This window comes from Phaethon lepturus, unplaced genomic scaffold (genome assembly GCF_000687285.1).
Source record: "Phaethon lepturus isolate BGI_N335 unplaced genomic scaffold, ASM68728v1 scaffold34807, whole genome shotgun sequence".
In the NCBI taxonomy this organism is placed as follows: Eukaryota; Metazoa; Chordata; class Aves; order Phaethontiformes; family Phaethontidae; genus Phaethon; species Phaethon lepturus.
This window is the reverse complement of record NW_010550381.1, coordinates 1-9,349: the sequence shown is the minus strand read 5'-3', so window position 1 is coordinate 9,349 and position 9,349 is coordinate 1. Positions and strand designations below refer to the sequence as shown.

Below are 9,349 nucleotides of genomic sequence, written 5' to 3'. Positions count from 1 at the left end.
ACCCTTCATACAACATCTTACAGCAATACTCTTGAACTATTTTGTATTTACACCACCTGTTACCATGCTTGATCAAAGAAAGTAACAGGCCTGGGACTGGAGACATAGAATATGTAAACCTATGCCCATTACCATCCTTAGCAAAGAAGTTTTACATATGTCTTCAGAAACTAGCCACCTGTTCTCAGTCATGGTGAGCCCTCACTCCATTATGTTCCCTTTGCTTTAGGGCAGAAATTCAGAAAGTCAAGAATACCTGCAGAAGGTAAATCATCTTAGTGCCACAATACACTTTGAACTTGCTTGACATTCTCTACGAACTTGCTGTTTACCACCCAAGTTTCTTCATAGTGTGTCATTCCAAATTCCTGTATCGCCATGCATGTGGTCATCATCCTTTGACCCGTTAAAAACAGTTGTCACTGCAGTTGCCAGTTTGTGACTTACATGTTCGACACTGGTATTTTCAGCTGTAATATTTAGTTTAAGACATCAGTTATTTCTGCTTTTAAACACCAAAATATTTTTGTCACAGAATTCACTAAATAGTTTTGAAATAAGTCATCTAGAGTAAGCTGTGAATTCTGCTTTTTATTATACAGTTCTAACATGCAATAATTAAATTCTCACACAGAAATACTGTGCAAGTTACATAGTTAATAGTTCAAATACGCAGATAAAATGTTTTACAAAAATTCTAATATGGTGAATTTTCCCTAGAAAAGAAAGTCATCACTTAAAAAAACAGAGAATAAAATTTCTCAAAACAAGAAGAAGAAAAAAATTAAGGATGTCACTAATTTTAAGCTAACTTAATTAGCTCAAAGGTTCATTGTTTTCTTGAGGTGCCAGTTCTGAACATAAAAGGTGTAAATATATGTTCAGGGAAATTAAATCCTCCTCAGAGAAACAGCTGATGTAATGGCACGATGGACTGGAAGGAATTGGAAGGGGGAACAAAAACCCCCAAAAACCCCACCCCAAAAACAACTTGTCTGGAATTAATCCAGATAAGCATTGCTTCTTCATAGCAAGCACCCAACAGTCTTTCCTTCTAAGAACTGCATGGGATGTGGTACTTACCTAACAGAAATCAAACAGAAGGAAGAGGTGACTAAGAAAGGATAAAAACAGTTCAGATACAGAGAACATTTCAAGTGTTCTTGAAGAAGTCAAGCCTTGTGGTTGACTATGCAGAAAATGGAGTTACTTAAAAGATGATTATGTGCTATGAATGCTCTAACACTGATTTTCTTTGGCACCTTAAGTACTGGAGACAAAAGTCAAATACAACAGCAGTGAAAGTTTGTCTATAAAGCTAAAATTTCAAATCATCAACAGGTTTTTGGGGGGCAGAATAAGTCCTCTTGCACAGGAATCAAGACCTAAGTACTTACTAAAAACTTCGTCTACTGAATCTTACCTCCATATATGACAGATTATTTAATCCTTGCTGTAACTGAAAACAACATTTGGGTATTCACATTCTGAATAGACAATAATGAAAAAGAACGATACCAAAAAACTCACCAGTATTTCCTTTGTATGCAATACCATGCTGACTCAATAAATCTCTAAGTTTTTTTATTTCTTTAGAAAGTTGCTTGTATTCCTAAGAAAGAAAATATATTTAAACTGGTTCTCCCCCTCTCCAAATGCATACATAAAACGGGAGTTTATAAAAACTAATGAGTTTGTGCACAGCTGTTAGAGCTTTTGACTTTAAAGATAAACTGCTTATTCCAAGAACAAGGTGCAAATTTTATAAAAAGATATATTTCTATGTTGCCAAAACAGGAGCCAGCTTTTTCCGATGCTAAGAGTAAAAATTAGGAGTGCTTTCTGTAACTATTATGGATCTATCCTCTAACTAGCATTTTATCATAGCACACAACTGCATTCATAAGTTTGCTACAGGACTAGCCTTGCATTATTTTATATAACAATGCTAGTCTGGAAATTGTAATTTCCTCAACTCTTGATCTAGTAACTTCATGTTCTTGCTTTCATCAGTTTCTATTAATTTAGAGCCAGGGATTGCTTAGTACTTTTGAGACTCAAACCACACACCTGAAATCTCGAAGAAGCCCCAGTTGTTCGTTGTGTTTCATTTTTTACACAGATTAAGAAAGAGCAAAAGATTTAACTATTTAAGATTCTGTGGTTACCAAACAGCCAACTTCATGTCAATTAAGCTATGATGAAGCCAGAAAAAGACGTACGAATTATTAAATACTGTAGGTATTGCAGGTGGGTTGGATCAGATGGCCTTTAAAGGTCCCTTCCAACCCAAACTATTCTATAATTCCATGAATTACTACATCATGTTTTGTCTTTGCTACATTTTCAAATAAAATGACAACAGCAGCTTCTTCTCTGCATTATAATGAGTTAATTCCCTTCCATGCTTTTCTTTTGATGTTCAGCTTGCACTCTTTTAGGCTGAGCACACCTTCTACCTCTATTTTCCCCATTTCAATTCTGCTGCAGGACTGTTCACATACATGAAAGTCATTCAGAAATGGACACAGCATAGATCATTCTGCCTTTTTCTTTTGTAACGGCCAATGCATTCTGACACAAGTCTGGGTAATTATCCGCAGAGAAAAGTGTCAACATTCCCAAGGCTGGTTACACATTTATTTTCACTAGTAATTTCTTCCTATTTCCAGACTGATATTGCCCAGAAACAGTACTTACTAGGTGTTCATAACCCAAGCGCCTACACTAATTCCTACATACTCCCCCATTTTCTTATTGGGCATTCAGTTGTGGTGGTTTGTTTTTCACTTAAGGGCTAGAACAAAGATATCAAATTACTCTGTATGCAGACAAGTTACATATTGAAACCAGAAAAGATAATCCCATGAATAAGATTTCAGCTGAATCAAAAGAGTATTTACATAATGCTGTCACACTGATACTATCATACAGTATAAAGATGGCAATTTAATTCCATATTGTAAATATTGCTCTCTATACCTTACTGCACTTCTCCACTGTTTCAAACTCCAGACTTATTTTCTTGTTCTGTTTCTCAACGTCCTGTTCTTCTGTTGCTTTTAGAAGTCCCGCTTCCTCAAAAATATCTTTCAGTATTTTTCTGTATCCCTAAAAAACAAAGTTTCCAAAAGACAACAGAGCAATCCACGCGAGACTTATCTCTGTTTGCAATTTGCACTGGCCATTCCAATTCCTCAAACTTCACTGTAGAAAACATTACAATCACCAAGCCGTTAAAGCAGTTACAGAGCACAAAAATTTCTATTTGCCAACTGCAGAATATATGCAGCCATTCCAAAAGGAGAAACTGCAGAAGCCATGTTTGGCTATTTAACACTAATCGTTCTTTACCAAACAGAGTTGGAAGGAATTAACAAACCTGGTCAGTTACTAGTTCATCATACAGAAGCTGCTCTGCTTCATCCCACTTCCTTTGTAATGCTTCAGTCAGAGTTGGATAAACTGAAAAATGGAAGTCAAACCATGTAAAAACCAACAGCACTGTCCTGCATTAGTTAAATGCTCCTCTAGTAGCATGCAAGCGTATTTGTTTTAAGAACTCAAATGTTTCTATACAGTACATATAGTCTGCTATATAGTACTGCTTTCAAGAGTTGGGGTTAAATTTAAATTCTGCTTCACACATTTAAAGTTTCTGGGGAATGCCACCAATCAAAATTTCTTATTTACAGCTAGAAGGCCTCATATTTCTTTGCTGAATGTAATTCTAACTGAGCTCCCCCTTTCTGTAATGTAAGTAAACGAGCAGCTGCTACAGGGCTGATTCCTACAACCAGTCCATGAAAAAAAAGCAAAAAAACACTGGGCCTATACTAGTAATGACAATTTATTTGAGAAATACTTTTGTGTTATAATGATTGGGATTTAAAATACACTTCATAGTATATGTTACATTTAGTACTCATTTATATCAAGTTACAAACTCAAGGAACCTAAAAATTTATACTCTGAGTTTGGCATAACATGCCAGCTGCTCCACACACAAATGATTTTCTAAATCTTACCTAAAAGAGAGTGGGGATGGCACACAAGAGGAGTCTCAAACATCAGGGAGTAAACACAAGTACTTGGCTCAGACACATAAGCCAATTTATTGCTCTTTCCACAAACAAGATGAACCTAAACATCAGTAAGAACAAAGATGACAAAAGATGACACACTAAACAGGACCAGCATTGATGATCAGTTTGATCCCTTCCAGTGCTAGAAGATGCATTTCTGTACATATTGTCATGTCAAATTTTCAAGTGCTGTCACCCATAGAAAAAGATTCACAGCAAGCATATCTTCAAATTATTTTCTCAAATGCAAAAATTGCTTCCTCTAATGGAAAATGATCCCCCACACCTATCATTGATCCTTGGACTCCCAAGCATCATATTTACAGCAAGAATGAGAGTAAAATGAAGGGTGAATAGGACAACCTTTATAATCTCATCTAACAGAAGCATAATTCACTTAAAATTTTAGTTCTGACCAATGTGCTAAATAAAGAGAAAAATACACATCTACCCTGTAGAAATTTGTTTTCATTTTCAAACTTGCAGCATCAGTTATTTTCTCTCTGTTCAAAACTAAATGCCAGTGAAAGATTTGAATCACAAAGGTCATACAAGAATAGTATTCTTTCTGGAGCCCCTATGGCAGATAAAGATGTTAACAAGGCACCTGCATTACAATGCAGAATATTTTCACCTTGGCCAAGATATTTTGTCCTTATCCCATCCTCACATTAGCTATTATTTCAACTATATATGCCTCTCTCTTAAATATTGTATTGTCACCCATCATTGTACTTTAACTCTTCTTCACAATGTGATCTGCGTCACCAGGGCATGTGAGGTTTAATTCACTGTATCTGTAAAACTGTGTAATACACTGAAATGGGAGGTGGAAAAAGAAAACCATTAATGAATAAAAGGATAAAGGACATGTGCAAATCATCTGCCACACATTGGACAACTCTCAGACACCCTTCCTTACCCTTCTACTCGAATAGTTTCTTGGCACAGAGACTGTATGAATGTGAAAAGGAACATTTTAAACACTCAACAAAACAAGAATTTTTTACTTTTTCTTTAAAATGTACTCACACCAGAATCTGCTTCTCTTGAGTTGGTTCATATGTCACTCCCATATATTCAATTCCTTCCTTAATTCTCCTTGCACGCCCTCTGCTCTTGTTTTAACACCTTACTTAGCTTAGCACACTGTTGTTAACTGCCTAGTTCTTTTCCCTCTTTCATGGATGTTCTTAGTACAATAGGCTGGCATCTTAAATTCAACTAACAGCAGTTTTTCTTTATTTTTCCTGACACAAATTACAAAGCGGTGTATGTTTCTACAGCAGTGATAATACCAGAATATTCCACTTTATCAAGGAAAAAAGGAGTTAAAAGTGACCAGTGTGAATATGTAAGTAAACGTCTTCAAAATTTTATCCTGATTTTAGCTTGCCTCCTCCATCCATTCACCTAGCTGCTACAGGAATTCATCTTTATGTTTTACATCACATCTTAAATGATGACTTCTTCAAGGTAGGAGTGCTTCAGTCTGTAGAGTGTCATCAGTGTGTGTAGAGTCATGCTGTCTGAATTAGCATAGTCTAGGTTATTATACCTTTGTCTGTCTGCTCTTAGTTTCACATGAGTCTCCTTCCCTCATCCACATTCCAACAAATGTGTTGTTGTCAATTTCCCATTCATGCCAGATTCTGAAAAAACAGGACATAATTCTATTTTAAGTTACTGAAAAGAAGAAGGTGAGCACTCAGGAAGAAAAACAGGAATACCCTTACGCCATGTTAAATTTAACTGTATATACTTCATTTTTGTTGGCTTAGTATTTCCATTTCTTAAAGCCAAGCCCTTATAAAACAGTGTAGGTTGTTACCCAGGCTGCTGTATATGGCACATGAACATTACTTTGAGATCACTGTTTTGGATCAGCTTTCAGTTTGCAAACCATTTTCACTTACAAATCCATGTTTAAATCCAATAAAATACAGCTTATAGGTCAATCCCACAACAAATTCCAAGATGCTATGTACCCTGTGCAACTCAAAGTGTTTGCAGGATTTCTAGTGCTGGTGAGAGCACCTACAAATATAGTCTCTACTTCTGCTAGTCCTAAAGCCAATGATACTCTCAACATCTTGATGTACCCTTTTCCTCTCATATTGGCTCACTAATTATTGTACATATAGGAAAAAAAAAATCTATATACAAAATATTTTGAAAAGCAGTAATTTTAAAGCAGTGCTCTGGTTTATAATTACATTTATTTTAGGTCTTATGATTTGGATACTCTGGGGTCTTTGAATACTTTGGGATATTTTTTGGGTCTACATTGAGTCTTTTATTACCTTTTATTAAATATGTTTAACACAACCACTAGGCATAAAGCACTCATTTAATTTTGTAAGGTTATATTCAACTTGAAGTGAAAATAGTTAAAAGACATGAAATCTTTGTTAATATAAGCTGTAGTTACACATTATTGAATTTCACACATTAACATATTACACTTGCAGTTGGCACTGTTATTAATCAGCCTCCAGCTAAAATAGGAGGTTAATATTTATCAACGAAAAAATCTGAATTTTTCAAGATATTTTTATGCATAACACCATGGGAACTACAATGACCTAAGCTGACCAATAAAAGAACCTTGATTTTAAAACTGACTCCTTTTTGACAATCTGTAAAATGGTCTGCTAACAACATAGGTAAAACTTAAAGGTCTAAAAGCCTCACCCTAAAATCCCACTATAGGCATTCCATCGAAAAGTCTGCTCATGCTGAGTGACATTATGGAAAGGACAAAACTCATACTTGTACCTTAAAAGGAAGAAAAAAAAAGAAAAGAAAAAAAAATAAGAAATGTTTCAGACTGAAATGAAAAACTAGTTCATTCCTAATAAATATATAGGATCAAATAGCCAAATCCATTACTCACGTGGATTCCACAAAACTGAAACACTTGCCAGCAAGCCTAAAGAGATGTGCAGGGCCTAAAAACACCACAAAATGACATCAAGGAAGAATAATGTTTTTGTTAAATTTAAGCAAGTTACTGTGGTGACAAAACTGCAAGGAGTATGTGATAAATTTAGTATTCTGCTCTACATAAGGAAATTTGTATCTTCCATATGGGTTACTGTAAGTTCCCACTCATGCTATATTGGTTTGCATCATGATCTTTAACATTTTTCATCTTCAATACTCAGTGAAATAGATAAGCCTCTTCTACGATAGAAATAAGAAACCTGTATACAAACAAATATTTGGAGGCCAGATCCATAAAAGGAATCATCAGTGCTGATCTTTCCAAAATCTAACATTAAAATCACTAGAACTCTTGCTTGGCTGCTGTCTGTCCCCAGTCCTCCAGTTTATACTAGTAAAGCCAATTTGCTCAGAATATTGACAGTGATGGGTATTTAAGTTTCACAGATTCTCAAACTAGATACTGCTTTTCACAGTTTGCCTTTGCAGTCTGATCCAGTTAGTATTCAATAAGAGAAATCTTTTACTGTCAGGTCAGCAGTTACAATTCTACTCCTGTAGAACTGACCATTCCAGCCTTGCTGTCAAAGAAATCCAAGACAGGTAACTTGTCATTCAAAAAAGGGCCAAAAGTTCTGAACTATGTGCTATAGGGGTATTTCAGTGTCCCTGGTTTAAGGTAATTTTGCATGGAATGATTAAATATTTGTGAGGACAGGAGAAGCAAAGAGATCACAAAGCAAATAAAATAAAACCCCACCCAGGATTGCAATTCCCCCCTGCCAGGATTGCTTATGTACTTTTTCCAAAGATCTAGACAAGCCATCCTATAAACAAAGATCAGACCATCAGAATCATGCCTTCCAGAATGCCCTAACGACTGGGATACTGGCAGGGTCTCTGTCCCATGTGTTTTCTTCTCACTGTATGATCTTGCATTTCATTCTACAGATTATCACCAGCTCGGACAAAGGGTTTGCCCTTCTACATGCAATCTGTGCCTTAGTGATTAGGATGCTCTCCCCACAGAGGAAGAAAAGCAAGTTTGAATGTCCCTGAGGAATGCATTAAACTCATGCCTCAATTTCCTGGGCAAATGCTCTAAAGGAGAAATTATAAGAACTACTACCCCAACTCTCTTGTAAAAGAAAAGAACGAGTAAGGTTTCCATGCTAAAGATGTAATTGTGCAAGACAGGGATCCATGCCCTAGATTCCAGTGCCATAGACACTCCCAATTTTTGGCTACATGTAAGTTCCCTGATCCAGCAAAGAAGGATTTCTAGCATACTCCCCTCTTAACTTTTTTCCCTGCTATTTTTGGCATCTTTCCATTCAGCATTCTAACTATTACTAATCCCATTTATAACTATTTCACTTTTCACATGCAGTATATATGAAGAATTTATACATTTAATTTGGGTTTATAAAACACAATGGAAGATATTAAGCATAATCACATTCAATGACACCATACGAAAATGCCTTTCTTGAACCTGAACAAGGTTTAATTCTGTGCCTAAGGTTAGCAGTAAAGACAAGAGTTATTTCCTTTTGCTTACTCTTTGCATTCAATGTTTATTTTATATACTCTCCTCCACATATGGAGAATCCTGTTTATCTTTATTTTCCTTATGTTTAGATTCCTGTTTGGTTTGCTAAAGTGGTGGATTTATATTGCAGCACACAGACTTTGTGTGTGAAACTAAGCCTTTGTGTCTTGTTCCAAGAATGCTCATACGACTTTTTTAGAACAATTTTTGAGTACTATCAGATGATGGGATGACTTCTCTATGACAACCTCAAGGATGTCAGGGATTGTTTCAAAAAGTCTGTAGAAAGAATCAGAAGGATCTGTGACTGGCTCAAAAAACACAGAATCAAACATATAGCTAGCACTGTGACAAAAGCAGTCCAAACAGCACTGGGACATGGCACACCAAAGACAATAATCTAGGTTTTAACCCTTCAGAAGCACAATAAAATATATTTGCCTGTGCTTATTTTCCAGGACGCTCATAAAATGACAAATAAAATTAATCTTTGCCTGTATAAAGTCAAGGTAGACTATTCTGCAAATGGCCATCACTAAATGATGAAAACTCTACAAAAAAAGGTAATGCTTGCATATACCTGATATTGCAGATGGGGACATCTTTGGCTGCAGCCTATTTGTCTGAGGCAAGAATGGGTTATTCAGCCTTTCAAAAGAAAGAGAGTTAAACGTTTAAGACAGAGTTATGCATCTGGCTGTGGTTATATCCTCCTCTACCCGAGTGTCCCAACACCTACAGCCACACACGACGCGCGGCGAGCGGA

At 36.0% G+C, this 9,349-nt stretch overlaps 1 protein-coding gene across 1 annotated transcript; it reads right to left on the bottom strand.

Annotated features, from left to right (window-relative positions):
• Window positions 1-270: 270 nt before the first annotated feature.
• Window positions 271-9,226, bottom strand: GNPTG (N-acetylglucosamine-1-phosphate transferase, gamma subunit). The gene is made up of 9 exons (XM_010290547.1): window positions 9,164-9,226; window positions 6,982-7,036; window positions 6,780-6,863; window positions 5,644-5,737; window positions 4,029-4,143; window positions 3,383-3,465; window positions 2,983-3,111; window positions 1,531-1,612; window positions 271-470 (listed from the first exon to the last, which is right to left on the bottom strand). Exons 1-9 carry the CDS (start codon window positions 9,183-9,185, stop codon window positions 346-348), a joined length of 789 nt encoding a protein of 262 aa, XP_010288849.1. The 5' UTR covers window positions 9,186-9,226; the 3' UTR covers window positions 271-345.
• Window positions 9,227-9,349: the final 123 nt, after the last annotated feature.

What these genes read in the sequence shown, in the direction of transcription:
- GNPTG (XM_010290547.1), bottom strand. Translation starts at nt 9,185, where the DNA reads ATGTCCCCATCTGCAATATCAG. An exon ending in GTCCCCATCTGCAATATCAG is followed by an intron (nt 7,037 to 9,163) that starts GTATATGCAAGC and finishes TGGTGTTTTTAG; the next exon opens with GCCCTGCACATCTCTTTAGG. An exon ending in CCATCCCCACTCTCTTTTAG is followed by an intron (nt 3,466 to 4,028) that starts GTAAGATTTAGA and finishes TCCATTTTTCAG; the next exon opens with TTTATCCAACTCTGACTGAA.